Genomic DNA, 26,642 nt, shown 5'->3' with positions numbered 1-26,642 from the left:
CACAAGAGCTCGGTCCTCATGAGCTAATCATCTCCTAAAGGCCTCACCTCCTAATGCCACCACATTGGGCATTAGGATNCTTGGCCAAGCTCCTGTAGAGTCTAAATGTATTCTTTTACTGACTAGCATACCTTCATCTCCTTTATCACAGAGCTTCACCACTGTAGCCATCCTTCTGGATAATTCAACAGTCAGAATTATGAAGTTCCTACTCAGATACACACGTTATAAAGGAAAGGAAGCTCTGAACCTTGGCGTATTTTTCCTACTTCTTTAGCTATTTGAAAGGATGCTTCTTTTTCTTTCTTTTTTTCTTTTCTTTTCCTTTCTTTTCTTTTCTTTTTTTCTTTTTTTTTTGGCTTACTCAGGAAAATGTCACTATGAAGTGGAGCAAACCTGGCAGAGTCTAAAGATGGCAGATAGCACAGGGAAGTTTCTGTGGGACTAGCAGGCACCTGGACACCAGCCAGAAGGTGCAGGCTTTCTGGAGGTAACTTCCATTTCAGAAATATGTGGTGTTGTAGAAAGAAATATCATCGGAAGGAAGGGGACTATTCAACCCGTGAGTACCTCAGAAAACTATTCTGCATCCTCCTCAATCTTACCCACTGGCTGGGTTACCAAAAACCTCTCAGTTGTCAGATCTAATAGACACTCTTCATACATGGTCTGACCCAACTTTTGAGTGCAATTTTAAATGTTTATTTTGAGAGAGAGAGAGAGAGAATGAGTAGGGCAGAGAAGGAGAAGGAGAAAGAGAACCCCAAGCAGGCGCCCTGCTGTCAGGGCAGAGCCTGACAAGGGGCTGGAACTCAGAAACTGTGAAATCATGATCTGAGCTGAAATCAAGAGTCAGAGGCTTAACCAACTGAGCCACCCAGGCACCCCTACGTGAAATTTCATACTGTGGACCAGCCCTTCCTTTTAGAAGCTTCTCTTTCCTTGGCCTTTGGTGCTCACTTCTTTACGGCTTCCTTCTGTAGCTCCCTCTCAGGTTCCACTGGCTTCTTCTCTAAACTCCATCTTGTCTTTCTTTTTCTCATTTTACACGCTTCCTGATGAGAAGTCATGGGCTCCTGAACAGCTAAAGCAGTAGTAAGGATGAAGGACATAAAACGTGGAGGCTACTTGGAGAGGTTTCAGCTCACTCAAGCAGCCCCTGAGCTCCCCTCCTCCCCAGCCAGCCACCCGTCCATCAGCATGAGAAGTCCCATAGTGGCTAGAATATCTGTGGCAGCCCTTACTCTTATCTCATGGTCATGTAGTGGTGGATTTATCTTTGTCTTTGTATTTGTCTTTCCTCCTAGACTGTGATGTCCTTGGTACCTCCACAGAGTCTGACACATTGCAGTCACCCTGTTACTGAGTAAAGGAATGAGGTACTTAAAATATGTTCAAATAAAAATATAGCACAAGTTGCCATATATATTTAAAACGAGCTTCCCTGAGATGCGCAAATGCTGGGTGTGGTATCAAAGTTCAAATTTCTCACAGACTACAAGAGACAGTGAAAACTTCATCCTTTTCTTCAACTTATTTGTAATTCTTCTTTACTCGTAGTCATCAATGCAGCTTAGCTCACAATTGTGCATATATGAGTTCCAACTCTCAAGCAAAGCCTAAAGGCTAATGTCATTATCTCTTGTAGATTTTGATACCAATTATGTTACATAGCATGGTAGCTGTTCAGTAAATAGTAAGTTGATAAATGGATGTTACTCCTAAATTTGGACCAGCAGCTACAGCCAGGCAGGTAGGCTCTTTTATATTTCTTGAACTGCCCCCATCTCTCTTCTGTCCATAGCCACCACCCAGCAAGTCCACACAAGCCTCCTTTCCCTTCCTATAATCACCAAAACCTACAGAACCCCAAACTCCCATAACAGATTTGTATTTATTGATACCTGTATGTCTGATCAGTGTCACCCAAACGATCGTGCATTACAAATGCCATATGACTTCAGCAAAACTCTAAGTCCCTGGAGGGCAGGGAATGTGTATTTTCATCTTTATATCACTTCTTGCAATTTCTTTTACAGTACTTTAAATGAGAAACTTTCGAGAAGTGTAAAACTAACTAAGTTCTATTTTAAATACTCTTAGAAAATACCTCAAATTTTAATAAACCAACCATTTGTCTTTCAGAGTTAGAATAATGTAGTTAGTGATCTAAAACCTGAACCTTGGGACACCTGGGTGTCTCAGTCAGTTAAGATCCCAACTCTTGGTTTTAACTTAGATCATGATCTCACAGTTCATGAGATTGAGCCTGGCGTCTGGCTGTGTGCTGGCAGCATGGAGCCTACTTGGGATTCTCTCTCTCTCTCTCTCTCTCTCTCTCTCTCTCTCTCTCTCTTTCTCTTTCTCAAAATAAATAAATAAACTTTAAAACCTGAATCTAAGCCCTCTAGGCTCAGAAGTAAGGAAATGTTTCAGTTCCTGGGCCCACAGGTGGGACTGCCTATCACCTGGCCCCTATTAGTTTTGATTTTTTTTTTTTTAATTACTGTAGGTGTTTAGTTGCAACCATAAAGTCATTTTTTTTTCTGGCTTATGACATATTTTCCCCAATTATGAATGTAATTCATGCTACTAATTGATTTTCCTTGAATGGACAATGTTAGACCCCTTGTCAAAGTCGTAACATTTTTAGGTATAAATACTCACTCTGTATGTAGCCTATTTGTTGGAACTACTAGACACATAGGTAACAGGTAAAAAAAACTGTTTAAGTGGAAATCCATTTAAATCACCCCTCTCTCCTCCCCCCTATCAAGTAGCCAGTAAAAGAAGTCAAAATCCCTAAAAATGAGAGAAGAGAGGGAAACAAGAATTCATTCTGCCAAGCTCAATGTAGCATGAGAAATCTTTTCCTACAATCTGGCTTTTCTTTCTCCAACTGACTAAAACACAATGCTGCAGACAGAGGTCACCACCAGACACAAAATGTCAATGTCAACTACAGGGAGACAGGTTTTTTTCTGTCAGGTCTGATCACAAATCCACAGCAACCGATAGCGACGGTCTCAGCAGATGAACTTTTTCTAATCAGGCTTGTTATATTTCACTTCCAGGCTCAAACCAGGAAGTGCTGTTTAAGATGAGCCAAAGCCAAAAAAAACACTTCAGCCTCAGAAACAAAATCCAGCCAGGATCCAGAAAAGCTATAGGGTTTAAACTGGAGGCTATTCTTCGGTGTGGGCTGGAACCTAGGGCTTCCTACCTATAAAACGTTTCTAAACTTTTAAATTGCGCCCCCCACCCACCCCTCAAAAAACCACCAAAGTGAGACGACATAAAATATACACAGGAGCGCGCACACAACCTACACAAACACACACATCTACACAAACACACGCACAGACCAAGTTGGTTTTTGTGATCCGCTTCCTTATCTAGGCGGTCCAGGCTTGGGGCAGATTTAAGTCGCTAAATTCTCCTCCAAACTAAACCAGGGCACAGAGCAGCCAAAGTGTCTGATTCTGGAGATTTTTAAGGGTCGAGGCGTAGACAGGCCACGCCCGGGTCCCGTTCTCCCGTTGCACAACTGTAAGCTAAGTCTGGGCAAGTCCAAGGAGGAACCCTGAAACCTCCAACCCCTCCTTCCTGCGACCCAAGGGAGCAGTGCAGTCTTGGGAAGCGGGGAGGATCCCTGGGTGAGGATACGGGGCCGAGGGTGTTAAGTTTCAGCCCGGGAGCTTCGGACCGCTACAGAGGGGGCCGCGGCCAGCTGCGCGCAGGAAGGGGAGGACCCAGCCTGGCGAGGGGGAGCCCCCGCGCTGGCTCAGGGCTGGGTCGGAAAAGCTGCCTCACGGGCGCGCCCGCCGGCCCCTCTGCTCCTTTCCTCCCTCCCAGAGCTCCCCGCCCGGCCCTCCCTTCTAGTCCCCGCTGCGCCCTCGCAGAGGCAGCGTTTGCAGCGGCCTTGCCATGTCTCAGCCGGGCCAGAAACCCGCGGCCTCCCCGCGGCCTCGGCGCGCTGCAGCGGCCCGCCAAACCCAGGAGGTGAGTGGCGCTCCTGCGGGAACCACGGGGTTGAGCGCCGGGAGGACCAGGGCGCCAGAGCCGCGGGACACCTTTTCTGGGCGTAGCCTGTCTGGCCTCCCTCCCGTGCGCCCCCTCCCAGGCCGGGGAAGGGCGCGGGGCTCAGTGACCGCCTCGGGGCAGGTGGCTGGTGGTGGCAGCTTATTCCCGGGCTGGGGCCAAGTGCGCTGGGCGTGGCGCGAGCTCAACAGGGGGTGCCCGCACCGGGAAAAGTTGGATGATGAGAGGTGGGTAAATGCGGATAGGGATGAGAGGGGGGGAAAAGTTCACTCGAGACCCCTCTAGTGGGTGGGGTGGGTTAACTGGACAGTGGGCTCCTCTCTTCCGTCTAANCAGTGCTCGCGGCGCTCAGAGCCAGTCCACTCCTAGCAGGGAAGTGAGAACCCTCTCCCTTCGGTACCGCGCTCCGCGTCTCCGGCGGGCCCTTCGCCGCAAGGCTCAGAGCAAACCGATTATTGCCATGGCGTTCGCAAGCTGGTGGTACAAGACGGTAAATAGGAGCGATCGTGCCTGGGCAGGAACGGGAAGGGAATGTGTTTGCTTGGCCTTTCCGGGGTTGCGGGCGAAATATTGTTGGGGAAGGGGTGGGGACCAGGTGAGACCTCCTCTCAGGACTTCGGTTAGGCTCCGGGAGAGGCCGAGACTCACCCTGCTTTGGTATGCACGAGCGCGCCCGGGCGTGCGAGTTGATGTGGGCAGCTGCGCGAGGCTCAACTAGGCTCACAAGTTGAATGGGACAGGAATTGTTGCTGGAGGAATTCCTTCCCTGGATGCGGATTCCTGGATGAACTCAGCTCTCAAGAGCTTAAGTCTAGGGTTTCTAACCTGTAAGCAAAACTCAAAACTTTTAGAGAAATGTTCTTGGACATATATTTTCCAACACGGAGGAGGAGAGGCAGCCAGGATGAGGGCAAAGAGAAAACCCCAAACTCCCAAGGAGCAACAGCAACTGAGATCAAGACCCTTGTGGAGAATGAGACAGAGAGAGCTGTTTTATACTTTATTCCCAAAAAAGTACACAAAAGTTGTGTTGCTAGGTGAGAATCAAAATCGTTATATCCCATTAATTTATGTGAAAATTTCAAAAACGTAGTTAAGTACACCTCTCAGCATGTGATATTATTAAGAAAAGCAATTTCTTGTAATCAGACACTCTTTAGAGGGAAGCCCTATATTGTAATCAGTAAATTGTCACTGATCAGCCAAATGGCCATTCATTGAGCATCTATGTGCCAAGCCCAGTACTGGCCTCCAAGAGCACATAGGAGAATAAGACAGTAGTTCTTTTTTTTATCAAAGATCAACAAGTCAACCTTTCTGAACCTGTTTCCACATCTATCAAATGAGAGTTATAATAGGCACCAAATAAGGGTTGATGAGGACTAATAAGATTCATGGATCAAAGTACCATACCCATTTACTTGTAAGGGTAGGGGATTATAGTTTATCTATCTTAAGATATTTCGTTGTAAATGTTTCCCATTACATTTTCTGGGCTTCTAAAGTGTAACATCTTATTTATATGCTGAAAGCAAAAGTTTATTTTGAGTCATTATTGTCCTAAGGCTTTTAGGACATTTATTATTATCTACTTGTGTAGATAATGCACATGTATTATCTGCAAATATGGATGGCAGTATTTCAGAGTTAACATCAGACTTTTCTTCCCAAATTCATGGTTCTCTAAAAGAAATTGTGCTGGAATATTTGATGTAGTTTAAGTTAGTGCTTTTAACACTTTTATGTTTAGACATTAACATTTTGCTAAAATTTCTCTTATAATCCAAATTTGGAACTACTATAATTTTATTTTTTCTCTTAGAATAAGCAAACTGTCTGTGATCAGCTTCGATTGATTCTTCCCAAACCAGTGTGCCACTTAATAGAAATGTGTGAGCCACATATGTAATTTAAAAATTTCCAAGTAACCACATTAGGAAAATAAAAACAGGTGAAATTAATGCTAATAACCTATTTTATTTTTTTTAATGTTTTATTTATTTCTAAGAGAGAGAGAGACAACATGAGCAGGGGATGGTCAGAGAGAGACACACAGAATCTGAAGCAGGCTCCAGGCTCTTAGCTAGCTGTCAGCACAGAGCCCGACGCGGGGCTCAAAACCACGAACCATGAGATCATGACCTGAGCTGAAGTCGGATGCTTAACTGACTGAACCACGCAGGCGACCCTAAGATATTTTATTTAACCACTATATTTCAACATTATTTCAACATATAATCAATGTACAAATCATTGAAATATTTTAGATCTTTTTTTTAATATTCTTTGAAATCTAGTGTCTGTTTTTTACTTACAGCACATCTCAATTCATACTTGCTACATTTCAGGTACTAAATAGGCATGAGTGGCTAAGGGTTACAGTATTGTACTATATAGCTGTACACATGACTCCCTAACCATTTTTGTTTGATGATTACAAGGGAGTGATGAGAGATCATTTTGAGAATTAAAGAAAGCTATAGACCATTTTCCCTCAGCAAAATACACACACACAAATACACAAAAGCTCACCCATAAATCCTTTAAAGGTCCACAGAGGCAATTTATAATGTATATATATTTCACATACATACAATAAAAGTTATAATATACAATAATATAATATGTAATATAATGTAATTATATAGTATTACATACTATATAAAATAATGTTATATACTATCATATAATAATTATATAATATATAAATATATAATTTATGTAATAGTATATATGTATTTTGTCATGTATGTCATATATAAATAAAATGCTTCTGGTAAATCCTATAATATCTACAAATATCCTATAAATAATATCCTTACTAGAATCCTTTACTGAAAAAGATTGTGAATGACCTACATTATTTTTATTCTAGAGAGAGAGTGAAAGTGGGGGAGAGAGAGAGAGAGAGAGAATATCTTAAGCAGGCTCTGTGCTCAGCAAGAAGCCCAATGCATGGCTTGATCCCATGACCCTGGGATCATGACCTGAACTGAAATCAAGAGTTAGATGCTCCAGAGAGGAGCCTGGGAGGCTCAGTCGGTTAAACGTCCGACTTAGGCTCAGGTCATGATCTCACAGTTCGTGGGTTCGAGCCCTGTGTTGGGCTCTATGCTGACAGTTAGCTTAGAGCCTGGAGACTGCTTCTGATTCTGTGTCTCCCTCTCTCTCTGACCCTCCCCTGCTCATGCTGTCTGTCTCTCTCTTTCTCTCTCAAAAAAAAAATTAATTAATAAAATAAAATAAAACACTAAAAAATAGAGTCAGACGCTCAACTGACTGAGCCATCCATACACCCCATGAATGATCTAACTTTGAAAATTTAGTCAGAATAAGATAAAATAATTAAAAGATGTATCTATGATGTTTGTTTAAGGGAGTGTCACCTTTAAGCTAGTCGATGACACATTACAGTGTATATTTCAACACCAAATACCGTCAAAGTCATTGATCTTATTTTCTGAAGAATTATGTGGTTATAATAAAAAACTCAAAAACAATAACAATGAAAAAAGATAGAGATGAAGAACATCTGGTGAACATCATAATGATAAAGCAGGAAGGAGAGTAAATTTGGTTGACAGTAATCACATTCTTGTGTCATAAGTTGACTTGATTAGGACATGCTAATTAAAGGTGTTTCTTAGTCTAATTAGACCCATGAGCCCAGTGGCAGCATGATCAAGGAGCCCAGTCATTTTGGAGGCCCCATCATTGTGGCCAGACTGGGAAGAGTGTCACAAGCCTTCCATGGCAGGACACACCATTTAAATGCAGTAACTTTTAGGAGTAAGGAATGGAAATTACAGAGTCTCCAGAAAGTCCACAGGCTTTAGAGTATTTTGGAGAATGGAGATTAGACACAATTTTGCTCTTTTGGTTGACAGTTTCTAAATTGGTTTGCTTCCCATTGCCTATAAGACTTTTAAATTAGGACTAACATCTGATGATATTGTTCTTTAATCAGTTTTGGCACTTCCCAGAAAGTTAATTATATTCTCCCAAGTGCTTTTTAAAGAATGGTACTGTAGCTTGCTGGGGGTGGAAATGTGGGTGGCCATTTGAGATTCTAAGGTGAATAGATAGGCATTTAGTTCTGAGTAGGTTGTCTGGTATAATATAAGACTTCTCAGAGAAGCCCATCCTCATTCTTTTTGTTTTTTGTATTTTTAGATTATTATTTATTTTATATATAGAGAGAGTGCACATAATGCATATGTGCATGAGTGGGAGAGGAGCAGAGAGAGAGGGAGAGAGAGAATCCCAAGCAGGCTCTGTACTATCAGTGCAGAGCCCAATACAGGGCTTGATCTCACGAACCATGAGATCATGACCTGAGCTGAAATCAAGAGTCGAACACATCTGACTGAGCCAGTCAGGCACCCCAAGCCCATCTTTATTCTTTTTATTTTATTAAAAAAAATTTTTTTTTAATGTTTGTTTATTTTGAGGGAAAGAGGGACAGAGTGTGAGCCAGGATGGGGGAGCGAGAGACACACACACAGAATCTGAAGCAGGCTTCAGGCTCTGAGCTGTCAGCACAGAGCCAAATGTGGGGCTTGAGCTCATGAACCATGAGATCAAGACACGAGCTGAAGTCGGACGCTTGACTGACTGAGCTACCTGGTTGCCCCCCCTATTCTTTTTCTTGAGGTTTATTTTTTATGTGAGTGTTTTCAATTTTTCTGGAGGTAAAATATACACAACATAAAATTTACCATCTTAACCATTTGCAAGGGTGAAGTTAAGTGGAATTAAGTACATTCATGTTTTTTAAGGTTTTATTTATTTAACTAATCTCCACACCCAACATGGCATTCAGACTCACAGCCCTGAGATGTAGGGTAGCATCTTCCTCCAAATGAGCCAGCCAGGCATCCCATGTCTATCTTGTGCAACCATCGTCACCACAACTCTTTTTATCTTGAAAAAAAGACAACTCTCACGCCATTAAAAATAAATTCCCATTCCAGGTGCCTGGGTGGCTCAGTGTTGACTCTTGATTTGGGCTCACGCCATGATCTCACAATTGGTTAGTTCAAGCCCCATGTCAGGCTCTGCACTGACAATGTGAAACCTGCTTGGAATTCTCTCTTTTCCTCTCTCTCTCTCTCTGCCCCTCCCCTGCTGTGCTCTCTCTCTCTCTCTCTCTCTCATAATAAATAAACTTTAAAAAGTAAGTAAATAAATAAATCCCCATTCAATTTATGTACGTACACTTGAATATATAGCATTGTATGTACTCAGTTCTCTTCCATTTCTTGTAGATAAAAATTACAAGTGCATCCTAATGACTACTGCAAAAGCAGCAAAGTAACTATTGAAATTCTCATGACATCTTCTTTGACTTAGAGAAAATTCTGAATTTGATGCTACCTCTGAAAACCTGACAAACAGAGCTGTGGCCATAACAGTGTCATCTTGGCATATCCATGATAAGGTTAAAATGTTGGGAAAAGCATACATGGAGTTTAAGTGAAACATCGGGATTTTGGAATTCTAGCCATACCTAATATGTGTCTTTTATATGTGTCCTTAATATGTGTCTTTTATATGTGTCCTTAATATGTGTCTTTTATATGATAACCCCAAAGAAGGTTATCCTAATAGCACATGCTTTTAGAGGAGCAGGAATATTTGTATTAGAAGCCAGACATTTTATTTACTTATATTTCTTAAGAAATTATTCACCCTACAACACTTAGCACTGTGGCTATGCACTGATTCTTTTTAAGTAAATAAACTCTATTCTATAACTGTGAGTTTGGAGTTTTCAGTATGAAAATCCAGTGAAATGGGGAGGATACTGCCATTGGGTGACTCTAGGGAGATACATATACTTTAGATAAGAGAATTCTAACTTCAAAACTTTTTATCACACAAGAGAGGATGATATAATGAACTCTTCACCTACCCTTCATCTGCAATAATTATCAAAATTGTAATATTGTGCCACTCTTCTTTTATTCAGCTCCCAGCCCTCCCAGCACACCAAAACACACACACGTGAGTGCACACACACACACATACACACACGCTCACCCCTCTCCCTTCCAAAGTATTTTATGTGTGTATGTATTTATTTATTTTCTATTTCAGTTATTTTCTTAATTTACATCCAAGTTAGTTAGCGTATAGTGCAACAATGATTTCAGGAGTAGTTTCCTTAATGCCTCTTACCCATGTAGCCCAGCCCCCCTCCCACAATCCCTCAAGTAACTCTCTATTTGTTCTCCATGTTTAAGAGTCTCTTATGTTTTTGTCCCCCTCCCTGTTTTTATATTATTTTTGCTTCCCTTCCCTTATGTTCATCTGTTTTGTATCTTAAAGTCTTCATATAAGTGAAGTCATATGATACTTGTCTTTCTCTGAATGATGTTGCTTAGCATAATGCCCTCTAGTTCTATCTACGTAGTTGCAAATGGCAAGATTTCATCCTTTTTGATTGCTGAATAATACTCTAGTGTGTGTGTGTGTGTGTGTGTGTGTATGTGTGTGTGTGTGACATCTTCTTTATCCATTCATCCATCAGTGGATATTTGGACTCTTTCCATACTTTGGCTATTGTGGATAGCGCTGCTTTAATCCTTGGGGTGCATGTGTCCCTTTGAAACAGCATACCTGTATCCCTTGGATAAATACCTACTAGTGCAATTGCTGGGTCGTAGGGTAGTTCTATTTTTAATTTTTTGAGGAACCTCCATACTGTTTTCCAGAGTGGCTGCACCAGTTCACATTCCCATCAGCAGTACCAAAGTATTTTAAAACATGGAGAATTGCACATTTAAGTATCATGCCTGTGACCAACTTGGTGTAGATTGTTTGGAAAATGAATTCTTTATTCCCTGTGTATTTTGTTTCCATAGATGTAATATAAATATGAGTTTAATAGAATATACAACCATAAGAGACAAAATACTAAACAAAAATATATCAGATGAACCTGGTTACTTTATACTTATGAAAAATAAAAGACTAAATTCTCTGCTCTAACACAGCCTTAGAAAATGAAACCTTTAATCCTTTGCTTGCATCTCTTATTCATTTTACTATTTCATAATTCAGCACAATCAGGTTGATGCCAGAGAAAAACAAGGGAGTGGAATAACTTTTACTGTATCCTAAACTAGGCAATGGGCCAGGCTCCTGATTAACATCAACTTTTTTGAGAAATATGTCAGCCCGTGGGCTAGGTACTATTAGCTTCATTTTATAAGTAGAAAACATAAAGGTTAAAGTATTTGCTCAAGATCACAGAGCCTTTCACATCCGTGCTTTTTCTGTCCCATCAGAGTTTGTCAGAGAATGGAATGCAGGGAATTAATTACCCAGGTAACAGAAGAGGCTGGGAAGCCAAGTGGGGAGGGTGAAGCAATCCAGAGATAAGAAATTTCAGGAAGCTGCTATCATTTCTAGGCAGGATGGACTGGTGGGGAGCTGGATAGCCCTGTGCAAACTGGAACTGCAGCTGGCTGATCCAGCAAAGAGACACTACTACAGAGGCTCCCAGAGGCAGAAAGGAGGGGGAAATACCACCTCCTCACCACCTCCAGTCTCCTGCCCCTGCCTCCCAAGCCGGAGGCCATCCATCCCAAATATCCTGGGTACAGCAAGCAGGGAGAGGGGGGTGGGGGCGGGGAGCAGGGTCAGGGCAGGGAGTTTACCTGAGGGCAGAGAGGTCTAGAGTTGCTCCAGGGAGAGGGTTTTAAAGCAAAACCAGCTTTACATCTTCGTCCTTCTGCTTGTTTTAGCAAGCAAAATACATACAAGAATGGATTTTAAGGGATTTTGCAAGAAATAACAATTAATACATTGTTAATTTTTCAAGCTATTNTTTCAAGTTTTTTGTTTTTTTTTTTTTTTTTTGTCTTCTTTCTCTTTTATCTAGTTTACTCTCTTGAACAGAGCAAAAGTACTTCTTAGGCAATATTTAGAGGCTTGTGGAAATACATTCATTCAATCAAGAATTATTTGTCACACCCCTACCCCAGAACCAGAAATAAGAATATAGTTTACATCTGGTTGGGAAGGCAAAATAGACATTTATGAAGGAATCAGTAAGCAAGAGAGTATCAGATAAAGGGCTAATTTGTTTGTTTTACTAAGAAAATAGAGACTAATATGCACATACAAGGTACAATGTGCTATAAATAGGGCAAGGCTCAGGAAAGGCTGGTGTGAACATGAAGGGCAGTGTGCTTCTTCGCTGACCAATCAGAGATTACCCAGGAGCCTCAGAGCCGCCCCAACCTGCCTGACCAGGGGAAGCTCCCCATGGGTGCCAACTCAGTGGAGTGATTCAGAAGAGCTGAACTGACTGCTTCCTGTCATGGCTCCCACAAATCTCTCAAAACCAGTGGTCTTGAATCTTAGCTGCATATTCGGATCAGCTGGGGAATTTTAGAGAAATACATCCATGCTCTGGCCCCACTCTAGATGAATTTATTTCCTGTGCTCTGGCTTGAGTGTTTCCAAGTGTCCCAGGTGCTTGTAACCTACACTGAAGGATGAGACCTACTGGTAAACGAAGGCTTTCTGATCCTCTGAAGGGCCACAAAACAAGCTTTTCTTACCATATGTAATGGTAGTGCAGTGAGAGCGCTGAGTTCTGTGGAGGAGAGAAGTCCAGAGGGCATCATGATAACCTTATTGACTCATGATTTGTCTACAGCTGTCACTCGACATGCAAATATTGATCTGTATGGCCTTGCCTCCAAGTAGAAGAAGACAAGCTTTTCAGTTGTTTTCAAATAACTGTTACTGTTTTTTAAAACAGTTTTATTCAGATATAATTCACAAACCATAAAATCACCCATTAAAACGTACAACTCAATACTTTTTTAGTATATTCACTGAGTGGTACAGGCATCACTTCAATTTAAGTTTAGAGTGTTTTTGTCACCCTAAAAGAAAACTTTGTCCCTTTTTTTTTAATTGAAGGAAAAGCATTTCAGAAGCCCACTAGCATTTGGCACTCTCAGCTGGGATTGCATTTTCAGAAGCTTCGTTTTCTGTCTTCCTTCTTCTTTTATGTGTGTGTATAAGTTTGCCCTTATTTTCTTCCCCATTATGTATGCCCTTGATTGTGTCTGTCAGAGTGCATGTGGGCAGGATAAAGAAGGTGCCCGAATGCTCATTAGGACAAATCCTCAGAGTGAGCCCACAGGCTGCCAGCTCCTGGATCCTGTTAATTTCCTGACTGGTTTATGGCTTTGCAATGGCTGAAGATTTTAAGCCTATAAATGCTATACCCTCCAATGAGGACAGAGGACAGCTCTACTTGCCAAATATGCCGTGATCCATGGGGGTGAAAACAGTTTGGAAAATTACTCCGTTTTAGGGAGAAGGTGGTGAAGTACCTTAGCTGCTTTCTCTCTGCTTCTCAGCTCCTGCTGCACATACTGCCTCTTTCATCCTAACTCCCTGAGTGTCCTGTCTTCTGCAGCTTTGTTCTCCCAGTGAATTTCTACTGCCTGAGGGTTGGCATCCTACTCTTCCTGTCTTTGGCCTCCACCTCCTAATATAGGACTGAATTTACATACTGACTGGCCTAGACCCATTTTATAAAGAAAACCACTTTTAGAATAGGAATGTTCTGTTTCAGTTTGTTGTTTTCATTTTAGAGCATTGGATTGAGACTTTCTTGATGTGGATCCAAAGATCTCACCTAGCTTTTCACTGGATCCAGAGTGGCACAGTCTCTGGCCTATAGACTATAGTCTGGATATATGGTGTGATGGAGGAGGATCTCACCTTTTGGATCCTCGGTTTCTTTATCCATAAAATGAGGTGACAATGTATACCTTTGGAGTTGTTGTGGGAAGTGCAGGGGATCTCTTAGGGGAAATGGCTAGCACCTGGCTAGCACAGAGTTAAGTAGGTGCTTGGAAAGTGTTCTTCTCCTTTCCCTCATATAGATAAGTCCTCCCTGGATTTATGGTTTTGTGGTTCAGTTCTCATTCCAGACCTATCAGTACAGTACTTCCCTTCTCCGTGCTTCTCTTACCTCTCCCTGCCCCACCCACTGTGTGAAGTAGTGGACAAAACTTTCTCTCTTCCCTCTTAGACAGACTTGCTGCAGGCAGGTTCCTATGCTGGATGGAACCTGATATATATCATTCCCAAACAGTTCATTCTACCAGCTCAGTCATGTAGGAAGTGCTCAGTTATGCCATGGGTTAAATAATGAGGCACTTTTTGTGTTGACTATGCTCAAGTTAAAAAAAAAAATTAGGGGTACCTGGGTGACTCAGTGTGTTGAGCGCCCAACTCTTGAGTTCAGGCTCAGGTTATGATCCCAGGGTCTTGGGATCTGGCCCTGTATTGGGTCCAGACTGAACATGGAAACTGTTTGAGATTTTCTCTCTCTCTTCCTCTGTCTCTCTGCCCTGCTCTTCCTTTCCTCTCTAAAATAAAATAATAATAATAATAAAGAAATCAGGCACATTGAATATCTCTCAGTAAAAACCAATTTTACTGATTTTACATCGTTAGTAGACTGATGAATATCGAATAAGCCCCAAGAAATGGTCGGGACAATGGTTCATTCATAAGGTTAGTATTTACTAGAAGTTAAATAGTGTTAGGTAATTCTTGTTAATTCTCTTGGAGTGACAATAATATTGGAGTTACTTGAGGAAAATTCTTCAGTTTAAGGAGATACTTAGTGAAATGCTTAGGGGTAAAGTTTCAGGATATCTGCAATTTCCTCTCAAATGCAGGTACATATACAAATACAGATAGATTCTGTAATATATGCAAATATGGCATATATTATATGTTCCTATCTATATCTATATCTATGTCTATATCTATATATCTATATCTATATCGGAACAACTTTAATAGTTGTTGGATCTAGTAGTAAGAATATTGGCACACATTGTATAATTCTTTTAACTTTTTTCTGTGTTAGAAAAAATTTACGATAGGGGTGCCTGGGTTGCTCAGACCAGTAAGTGTTGGACTCTCGGTTTTGGCTAGCATCATGATCTCTTGGTTTTGTGGGTTCAAGCCCAATGTCGTGCTCTGTGCTGGCAATGCAGAGCCTCCTGGGATTCTTTCTTGCCTTCTTTCTCTGAACCTGCCCCTAAGATGTTGTCTCTGTCTGTCTGAAAATAAATAAATCAACTTAAAAAAAAAGAAAAAAACTATAATAAAATGTAGGGTTTAAAAACAAAACAAACTGGGAAAATATAATCCATAAAGTTCCTTAAAAATGTTGCCATTTGATTGTGTTTTTTATGTCAATATACTTCTCTATATTGTAAAAAAAGCTTCCTGCCAAGAGGAAATATTTCTTTTGAAATCACAAAATACCAATTCTTATAGTATATAATTTTTATAAGTTGTCCTCATAACTAAACATTTAAAAAAGTATGTGTTACATATACCACTCCCAAACTATTAGGAGCCTACATAATTTGAGGAATTTTGAGTGTTCAAATGGAAACAAATGACTGATAGTATTGATTAATCTGGAGGACTAAAATTTCAACACACCCCCAGGAAATGACTCTTTTTTACATTTTATTTATTTCTGAGAGAGACAGCATGAACAGGGGAGGGTCAGAGAGAGAGGGAGATACAGAATCTGAAACAGGCTGCAGGCTCTGAGCTAGCTGTCAGCACACAGCCTGATGTGGGGCTCAAACCCACAAACCGTGAGATCATGACCTTAGCCGAAGCTGGACGCTTAACTGACTGAGCCGTTCGGGTGCCCTGGTAATGACTTCTTAAAAACTTTTATTTTGATTGATTGATTGATTTGCATTCCTTTTTTTTTTTTTTTTTTTTTTAAAGTAAGCTCTGTGCCCAATGAACTCATGACCCTGAGATCAAGAATCACATGCTCTGTGGACTGAGCTAGCCAGGGGCCCTTTAAAAACTGTGTAAAGAAAAACATCTATATACCATACCTAAATTTTAGAGACAAAGGACTATCCGCACTTTTACTATAGGGTAACATATCACAATATATATTTGCCTCATGAGCAGGAAGCAGAGGGGGACCTTGAGGAGAGCATGGAAACTTCTACCAGACAAAAGCAAGTGCCTCGAGCCTGTGCTGAACTGAGGCTTAAGTATGGTTTCAGACTCAACATGGACCTTAGCTATCACATCTCCATGATGAATCACATGTCTCCCACACTGGCAATTTGGGCTTTAAAATCAAGTGAGGCATTTTGTAGGAGACGAGATGCCGCCTTGGACTCACCATCTGATCTATGTCTGGTTAATTACAGACTGACTTTCTACATCCCAAATGAATGTCTGTAGCTTCTCTTAATTTTTGAAAGCCACCCATGTCAATGTGGAATTATCAACATTTTCAGAAGGAAGATTAAAGGGGTCCTTGTTTGTACAATATACATACTTAGCCCTTCAGGATTAAAGTCTCTATTATCTTATAACACCTCCTTATTTTAAAAATCATCTTTTCTTCCTTTTCTTTTTATATTTTTATAGCACGCCAGTGAAAAAACCAGTGGATCACCTTCCAAGTCAGGAGAAAAGAAGGGATCAAATGAGGTAATTTCTGCAGTACTGGGCTTCCTTTTCTCTTGTTTTAATTGTGAATTCTGTCTTGACACAGATGATGATGTTGCAAAGAGTTCCTACTGGAATTTTGGTAGATTTTGTCTGACTTAAGATTTGACTCAAGAATATAAGTGAAAATCATTACAAATTAATAAAAATTAAGGTGTTCCTGGGAAAAGAACCTTTAGAAATAGTTTCTATTTAGAACTAGAACCCAGTTATTGAAGGTATTTTCCTTATAGGAATTGCTGAACCTTAAATGTTTTGTTGCTGAACATGGCAGATTTAGAGGGGGAAACCAAATGCTGTAATGGAAAAGGAAATCTTTTTTCATGAGAATACGCTATACAAGAAGAAAAGTGACAGCCTAGATTAACCCATTATTCACATTTATAAACAAAAGGAGGAGAGGAAAACTATTTTTATTTGGATCATTTGTATGGAAACACTAGTAAACCAAATCTTTCCCTTTTGAGATGGTGGGGTTTTTTTTTTTTTTGAGCTTCTGGATTTCTCCTTCCACTGAATGACACACCATTCAACACTGTCAACACTGGCCAACTTTCTTCATGGAGAAGGGTCCTGTGAATGTGCTGTCCTTCCGAAGGGTCCTAGATGTGTTTCCCTTTTGCTACTTTTTACATTTTAGATTGCAATAGATATGTTCATCTTCATTTGATAGAAACTGTCGTTTCCAGTTTGTAAGACAGCCAAGTCCTGAACGGTACATGGAAAACTAGCATACAGTGATCGTTATGTTTTTGTCTATATTATCAACATGTTTTCAGAAATTTTGTTCCTTTTCTGCCTGCAGTTTTGAAATATTTAATATATTTCAATACATTGAATATATGAGGAGATTATTATGGATAGAAACTGCTATAGATTCTGCACTGAGGTTCGCTCTACTTTCTACTGTCATTTTCATTACTAATAACCTTGAAAATATAATTTAGATTATTAATGAGCAAATTTGTAATGAAGTTTGCCATGGAAGGTAACTGTTTCTTTAAAATTAAAAAGAGTAAATAAACATTTATTTAGATTTTATCCTGTTTCTTCATTAAATTATTAGAAATAAATTCCCATATGAAAAACCACACTTTCCCCTTTTACTAGCATGGAAACTACCATAGAGTGTCATTCAGTTCCCTTATCTACCCTACCATTTAAGTATATTCCTAGATAAGTTATCCATTAAATAATTTCCTTATCTGAAAACTGTAGTGTTTCTTTATTCTCCACACTGGGAAATAATGATTTTGGATGTTATTCTCTATTAATATTAATCAAGAGTGAACTATTTACTTGAAAAAGGAAGTATTTTCTAATGTGGTCAAGTGAATAGTAGGCTAGTTCTTATAGGCGTATTCTCACTAATTATGTTATTACTTGAGAGCTTAAATATTACATCTTGATTGTACGGGCATATTTGGTTTAGACAACAGCTGCTAGCATAGTATTAGGATTGCTTAATATATAATATCTGGACTACAAAGTACCTTTTTCCCAAATTTATAAGGGGCTTGAGAAAACTAGTAAGGAGCCCTGTTACAAATGCAGCCAGGGGACAATTCGGGATTTCTGTGTTAGTAGAGGCAGACTATACTTTTAAGTTCAAAACTGAAAGGCTGGGGCACCTTGGTTAAGCGTCCAACTTCGGCTCGGGTCATAATCTCACAGTTCATAGGTTCGAGCCCCGTGTTGGGCTCTGTGCTGACAGCCAGCTCAGAGTCTGGAGCCTGTTTCAGATTCTTGTCTCCCTCTCTCTGACCCACCCCTGTTCATGCTGTCTCTCTCTCTCTCTCAGAAATAAATAAAGCATTAGAAAAAAAACAACAAGAAAAGGCTGAACTTCTACCTCAGGAAAAGGAAGAAGGGATTTTTCTTCTCTTTATTAGTAATTCAAGGAATTCTGATATTGTTCCAAAACTCTTCTGAGAAATTCAGGTTTCCAGCTCTTGTTCTTGTGCTGAGCCTGGACATACTGGTCTGTTTTGCTCTGTCCTGGCCAGCAGAAGTGAAGAGGGGACAGAGGCTTTTCCCTGCTCCTATGGCATAAATCACTGTACAGATTCATATGGTCTGAGACTGAATATTGTTTATTATCCTACCAAGTTCAGTCCATATCTTTTTGATAGGGTAAGCATACCTGTGAGTTGGGATGACTTGGTAGTGAAGATATATATATTTCCAATATGATCTGTCTGCAAGGAGCCTCTAATGCTTTATGTTACATCAGGTAAGTCATTGGTGAGATATTGTGGTCCTGGAGAAATTCAAGGAAACTATCTTGTATTAGACATTATTTTAGCCTTTGTATTCACAGTTATAACACCATGTGTGATTTGGATTTGTTATCTACCCTACCTGTCATCCATAATTGGTTACCATTCTCTTTTCTTCTCAAAATTACCAGAGGAAGATGTTCTCAGACTAATCCTTTCTCCCAAATATTTTCTTGCCACTGCTCTTTTGAACAAGAAATGAGATTCAGAAGCTTAGTTTCGGTTTTGGCAATCCATTTTCAGACTAGCATATACTTCCAAGGGTTAATAACATGTCCCTAAGCATCTGTAAACAGGTAGGCTAGGCTTCCACAGACAACCCTAGGCCTTTGAAATAAAGTCAGTTTGAAAGTGTGCTTTCTTTGCTTAGGGATACTTCGCGGCATTTGTTTTCTTTCTCCCTTTATTACTCTTCTGCATTTTATTTGGAGGTGCAAGAAAAAGGGTATGTAGGAGGACTTTGGGAGGATATAACCAGAAGCAAAATGATTAGGGGTAGATAAGAACCCCTATTATTTTGTTATATGTAAAAATACCTGGGGATGAATGCTCTGTGTGAATTTTAAAGCTCTTTCTCTCCTGCAATCATAAATAGTTTTTACTTGTTTGGAATTTGACCCCTATATAGCCACTAAGTGATTCTAAGAAGTTGGCAGCAATTTTAACGGAATCCTACAACCAAAATATCATTTGTCATGTTGCATTTGCAACACAAATGCTTGAGGCTGGACTAGAGTAAGTGTCTAGAACGTATTCATTTATTTCTTTATACCAGTCATTATGAACTGACTAAGACCTCCTCAGATGTAGAAGAATTAGGGAACTAAAAGTTGCATGCATTAATAAACCAAAGATAAAATGATCAGAGCGGGAAAAGAAAAACTGGGAACATTTAACATCAGTCCCCCCCTTTAAAAACACTGGAACAAAAAAGCCTTTCCAAACCTGCAATCAAATCTACTTAAAGTATTTGAGTAACATATTTGGCCACACTGGGGGAGTATGATCATTTGAGCAACATATTTCAGTGAAGGCCTGAGGAATGGAATTTAAAGCATAAGATGGGCAGAATCTTTTTGAGCCAATTATAAGAGTTCAGATTTAATAGACATATTTTTATGGGTAAAAAGGGAGCTATAAACAGAAGAGGATAGAAATCATGCCTTAGAGGAAAAGATATGCAGTGGATTTTCTTTACCATAAGTAATAGCACTGGTGGTATTCTTTTCCTCGGTATTTACCTTTCTTCCTTCTAAAATGCATGAAGTGTTGAATGACTCCAACATTTTTTATACTTTTCCTCTTAATGAAATTAGCCTTTTTTTAAATCACAAAAACGGTGTGTACTTGTGAAAAACACTACCTAGTCTACCACTTAGTTATGACTATTGGTATGAAATTTTGTGTGATAACATTGCATGTTCACACTTAATATATATACTGATTTTAGCAGCTTTTTAATAATTATACAGCTAAAATATAGTCATTGAAGAAAATTGAGAAAATACTGAACACTTTTTTTTTTTTAAAGTTTATTTATTTATTCTGAGAGAGAGAGCACAGGAGTTCTGGAGGGAGAGAGAGAGAGAGAGGGGGAGAGAGAGAGAGAATCCCACGCAGGCTCTGTAGGCTTTGAGCGTGGAGCCCAATGTGGGGCTTAAACTCACAAACTCTGAGGTCATGCCTTGAGCCGAGATCAAGAGCAGATATTATGAAGCCACCCAGATGCCCCAGGAAAATACCAAAGACTTTAAAGAAAAAATGCCATCATCTACCATTCTGGCACCTACAGAGATGACCACTACTTCTATCTTAGTGTGTTTCCCTACATCTTTTTTCTCTGTGCATATATTATGTGTAAGCTGAGATAACAAAGAAACATCATTAATAGAGCCTAGAAAAGGATAAATAATGTATTTTGTGAGAGATCAATTTTTTCCAATTAAAAAGAGTCATTATCGTGTAGATTTTAAGAAAATCATTATTCAGGTTTCTTGGCTTTTTTTTTTTTAAATACTTTTATTTATTTCTAGGAGAGAGAGAGAGAGAGGCAGTGTGAGCAGGGGAGAGTCAGAGAGAGAGGGAGATACAGACTCTGAAATAGGCTCCAGGCTCTGAGCTGGCAGTCAGCACAGAGCCTGATGTGGGGCTCGAACCCACGAACCGTGAGATCATGACCTAAGCGAAAGTCGGACGCTTAACCGACTAAACCACCCAGGCGCCCCGGTTTCTTGGCATTTTAAAGGGCACATTTAATCTGGTCTTTACTGTGTGCTGTGTTTTTGGGGGAGAAACACATCTTCAAAAAGTCTCCTGGGACAGTATTCTCACAAGCAAGTGGTTAAGTTGATGTTAGAGAATTCTGGAAGTGTAGTACAGCATATATTGTGTTAAGGGATTAACGATCATGACAGTAAAGTCCATGATAATTGTGGGGAGTTGACTGCGGTTGCACAAGCTTATGTCCCAGTGCCAAGAAAGAGGCAAAGCCAAAGAAGTGCCCCGAGCTCAGGCCCATCTGGGTCACCAGGACAGCCACACTCCAGCAGCCGGCTCAGAATCCAACTGTGTGGCTGATTTGGTGTGTTAAACTCTCTAAGATAAGCTCCAGAAATTCTTGAGGACTGCAGTTTCCTCGCTTTTGTTTTTAGTTTTAAATTTCAGTTCATGTCTTCAGTGACTGGAATATTTTTAAACATAGTTTTTCAGGGAGGGAGCACAGATAGTAGTTTTCTGAGCATGCTTTTGTGCTGGCCTCACACAAGAAATACAAACTTGCGCAATATCCTTGGTGAGCAATTCTGTCCCCTCAAAATTCTATACATGTTGCTCCATAATTTTCTGGCTTTCTGGGCTGTAGAGATGTCTGGGGAAGTCTAATTTTAACATATTTTTTACAAACTCCATTTTTCCTGCCTTGGTGCATATACAAGTTTGTTGTTGTTGTCCTTACAATTAAAAAAAAAATTAGTAGAATGTGCATATATATCTGTTTCTCTTTATTAATTTTTTTGGGGGAATGTCTTATTTAATTATTGCTCTTATTTTGGTTACCTCTCATGGTAATAAAAGTCAGTCTCTTACTGATTTCAAACCATGGGATGGGACAGGATGCAAATTCTTCTGTTGATTATGTATTGCAGAGCCTTTCCCATTAAAAAAGGAGGAAAGTTTGGTAGTTCATTAAGCTTAGTAGATCTTTTTTTTAAAAAAACAACACCATACTCCGTATAGCACCCAGAACATATGCCAGTAGCTAGAAAGTAGAGACCTTATGTATCGTCTCAATGAACTGTTTTATCAGAAGCTAAGGATACATTTTTGATAAAGAATATGAAAACAGTGTGCTTTTAAATCAAGTATCTGTGATATACAAATTGTTATATCATTGGATAGGAAATGGCTAGTGAAAAACAATAAGTACTTTGCCTTTATAAGTGAGCACATAAATGTATCAACATTGTATCATACAGTGATAGTATGCTTTTCATTATTGTGCTTTGTCTTTATGACCCTAATCATCTAAGACCTTAGATCTCATCAAAATTGTCTCTGAAAAGGTTGTACCTTATGGCATATGGAATTGGAATCAAATGTTAACAAAATATCAAAGGAACTAAATGGACGTTAAATTTACTGGCTTCAGAGTAAATCATAAGTCCTGGAAACCTGATGGACAATTGATTAAATATTATTCCTCACATATACTGTTTTAAATTATATATTTGTTTGCATCCTTCTCTTTAGATTTTATTAACTTCTCAAAGATAATGGCATGACTGATTGAAAAGGGACAATAACCTGAAATCATGTCCATAGCAAAATACCGGTTTCATCTGAAGACTGCAAATGTATGATACTTGTCATAAAGTTAGCAACATTTTATTGTAAAACAATGTGCATAACAGCTTATTATAGCCTTTTAAAACCAGTTCATTGTGAAAGAAAAACCTAAAGGAAAGTTGACATATCATCAAGTCTTTTATGTTTCAATCAGTATTATTACAGAATGCTTGGCAAATGTATAGAGCAGTGTATTAGTATCATAAAAAATTATTAAAAACTCTCTAGTACTAATTTTTGTTTTGTTTTTCCCAGTTACTTCAGGTGACTCTTATGTTAGTGGTCTTCTGAGCACATTTTGAATAACACTGAGATAATTCTTTTAAAAAAATTATTTTATTTTTTTTAAGAGAGAGAGATGGAGTGTAAGCAGGGGAGCGGCTGAGAGAGAGAAATTCACAAGCAGGCTCCATTCCCACTGGGGAGCCCAAGACAGTGCTTGATCTTGCTCCTGTGAGATCATAATCTGAGCCAAAATCAAGAGTCAGGTGCTTAACTGAGCCACTCAGGTGCCCCAAGATAATTTTTACAGAGTGGATAGCATAGTGCTTGGCACGCCAAGCATTTGTTTCTTGTTTTTGTTGTTGTTGTTCTTTTTTCTCTCTTTCTTTCCTTCTTTCTTTTCTTTCTTTCTTTCTTTCTTTCTTTCTTTCTTTCTTTCTTTCTTTCTTTCTTTCTCTTTCTTCCTTTCTTTCTTTCTTTCTTTCTTTCTTTCTTTCTTTCTTTCTTTCTTTCTTTCTTTCTTTCTTCCCTTCCTTCCTTCCTTCCTTCCTTTTTTCTTCTTTTGAGACCATCTTTCCACCAGGCCCCTTGGACCCACTCTGCTCTGCCGTGTTCTGGGGATGGTGGGACTCTGAAGCATATTAAGAGTGCTGCAGTTTCAGAGTCATTGAATCATGTGGTGCCTTTGGTTGGAGGGAGTAAGTACTAACCCCGTTTTTCCCTACTTTTCCAGGCAGCTATTCCTTCTTTCTTTTCCTCTTTGTTTAATGACTCCTCTTTAGACTACATATTAGTTCAGTCTTCTTCATCATAAACTGTTTCAAAATATATCCTTTGAGATTGCTCAAGCTCCCATTCTATCTTTCTTGCTAACCCTCATTGCCAAAATTCTTGTTTGAAATTATTGAAGAAAAGAGTGTACAGAGAGAGGAGAGAAACCAAAAGCAAATGTTAATAAATGCCTGTATGGAAGAGATAGGAAGGAGAAATCAGTGAACAGGTCAAAAAATAAGCAAGTAAAAGGTAGGGAGACCTGTTTGTTGCAGTGTCATTAACCGGAAGACTAGAATAAGGGTCTAGGCTGGTAATGGCAGAATTATGGGGACTGTGGAAAGACCCTTGACTGGAGATTGGGATATTGTTCATTCTCTTTGGAGTTGTCTCTGTTATGATTGGGAAGGTGCTGAATAAGTGGAGATCTGCACTGATGACTCTTCAGTGTACATGGACTTATGTAATGAATATCCATGAAGCAAAAACAAGTTGAAATCAGTGTTCAGTTGTACAAAATGAGAAATGTGGCCCCAGATCACATATTACAGATTTTTTGGATTGTTTGCCACTTGTTTATAGATAAAGGGATTGACTTGTTAATTGAGTAATATCAAATAAGAAAGACATTTGGAAAGAACTCAGGAGTGAATTCTAAACATATGTTTTTCTTAATCATTAGGACTCCAGGCTTCTTGGTTGGTTATTCACATTAAGGTTAGCATCGTTGGGCTCCTTCTTTTGTAAATCAAGCTTCAATCAATTCCTAAGTGGTGTAATTGGAACTCAAGGAGCAGAATTTTTGGAAATTTTTGGAAATTTCAATTTTTGGAAATTGAAAGCTAAAGTACTTTCATATTCACATTCCATTCAGATTGCTTCATTGAATATAATTTTGTGACTTACTTTTTTTGTGCTTTCTTAAAATACTAGTAGACTCTGGAAAATCTGAAACCAAACATCTATTTCACTGAATAATGAAAGCTGAATAGGAAGCTGAATGACTAACAGATTTTAAAATAATGTATTTAGAAGATAATGAAGGCTCTTAGGACCAGCTATAGGGACAAGAGCTTGAGGAGATACTGCTTAGGTGTGGTGGTATCCACCCAAATGCTAAACACATAGTTCAGGGGACACCCAGTGGTTAAAAGGAGGAAATTCTTTGCTGTGGTAGTGTTCAAAAAATGATGGAGTAAATTATTTCTAGCCTTAGCAGTGATGATACATTGTTGACTTTCTCTTTCTAAATTACCATATGATAGGGGTGTGTGTGTGTGTGTGTGTGTGTGTGTGTGTGTGTGTGTGTTTTAAGGAGACTTAATACTGACTTCTTATATAAGTTTTATTCAAGTATTTGAAAACTTCCAAATTATGAAATTAGAAATCTATATGATTAAACTCTTCCCTTAATAAAAACATAAATGATATTTTAAAATAGCAAATAACTGAGAGCCTTGAATAAGAAAAACAATCCTTTTTTTACCCCGAAATTCCCAGTCTGAGAATTTGTTTCAAGTGCATAGTCAGAGGTGTACGTGATGGCACAAGGATCTTCATCACTGTATTTATAATAATAACAACAAATTAGGAGAAAAACAAATGGACATCAGTAAGGAATTGGTGAAGTTACACCACAGATGTAGTAACTGAAGTATCTTTAACACCATGCTTCAAAGAACAGTTAGTGACACAGAAAAGTGTTCATGTTAGGTTGATAAAGATGAAGGAATTGCAACTTCACTTATATAATGTATTTATAACATTGTGCATATTTTTGTATTTACACAAGAATAGAAAAATGACTGAAAGTAGCTGTCTTGATTGGCAGGAGTTTGAGTAATTTACGTTTCCTTTTTTCTACTTTTTACTGTAAATATATTTTTTTAATCAGAAGAAAAAGAATAAAGAACATCATCAGGTAATAATGAAAGAGAGTGTTTTTAACATTGATCAGAACCAAATCTGTGCATATGTCTGCTTAGACCTTAAAGAGAGAAGTATTTTAGATGTGAGCCTTTTTTCTTTGAAACCGCTAAGAGATCCTTTCAGAGCAAGGCAGCGGCTGCTGGTGTGTGTGTGTGTGTGTGTGTGTGTGTGTGTGTGTGTGTGTGTGTGTGTGTCCCTATGCACAGGGACTAGCAAATGTGTATGTTTGACTAGAAGTGTGTCTCTTACATATAGACAGAGAATAAGATAGCTTAGAGGGCAAGAATTCACAATGAGTTTTCATTCATAGTCCCTTTGGAATCTGATGAAAACTGATCTTTTCCTCTAAAAGTACACACATGTGCATACAAAAAATACTCCAAAATGTGACGTATAATTTAAAGACATTTAGAGGTACACACCATCCCCAGCCCTGAAGGGGCAATCTTGTTGAGTAGATATATTTAGGAGGTACCGTCCAATAATGTCTTCCCAGTTAGCTTGTTGTTGATGTCTGTAATTCCACCATTAGCAACTTAACTTAACCTTTGAGTTAAACATTGCTTTCCCTTGGCTCCTCTTTTAAATTCTGGGTACTCCTAGGAGAGATAATATATTAATTATTAACACCTTAGTGAAAAGTATTTTGACAAGAGGAGAAGACAATTATGTAGCACTATTTTTCTGTAGATTGATAAAGGTAGTTGAGAACTAGAGAGCATTTAATAATAACAGCTAACACAGATCTAGGCGTTATACACACACACACACACACACACACGCACACACACACACCTCTCTTATAATAATCTCATTCTCCTGATGAGGAAAGCTTGATTAAATAACTTGTCCAAGGTTATACAGGTCTGGAATTGACTCAGTTTACAGTCTGTGCTTTTGACTAGTATCTTGATAGTATTCATAAAATTATCTATTTTAAGAATTCTATATAAGGCTAACACCATAGACTTTCTTACTACTATTGTCAATTTTTGTAAATCTTTCCTC

The 26,642-nt window shown here is 39.2% G+C and overlaps 1 protein-coding gene across 5 annotated transcripts in view; it reads left to right on the top strand.

The window, feature by feature from the left end:
• The first annotated feature begins 3,856 nt into the window (after window positions 1-3,856).
• Window positions 3,857-26,642, top strand: part of CAST (calpastatin) — a 103,311-nt gene continuing 80,525 nt past the window's right edge. For 2 of the 5 annotated variants that reach the window (XM_077765217.1, XM_077765213.1), the window contains exons 1-2: window positions 3,858-4,002; window positions 16,510-16,572. In XM_077765217.1, coding sequence (XP_077621343.1) covers window positions 3,928-4,002; window positions 16,510-16,572 — 138 coding nt within the window. In that variant the 5' untranslated portion in view covers window positions 3,858-3,927. Of the gene's footprint in view, window positions 4,003-4,423; window positions 4,532-16,509; window positions 16,573-26,642 lie in introns of those variants that run through there. The other 3 variants (XM_077765214.1, XM_077765216.1, XM_077765215.1) reach the window with 3 other exon arrangements.

This window comes from Crocuta crocuta, unplaced genomic scaffold (genome assembly GCF_008692635.1).
Source record: "Crocuta crocuta isolate KB4526 unplaced genomic scaffold, BGI_CrCroc_1.0 scaffold645, whole genome shotgun sequence".
Taxonomy (NCBI): Eukaryota; Metazoa; Chordata; class Mammalia; order Carnivora; family Hyaenidae; genus Crocuta; species Crocuta crocuta.
Note: the sequence above shows the minus strand (reverse complement) of the source record. Positions and strands in the feature narration are given on the sequence as shown.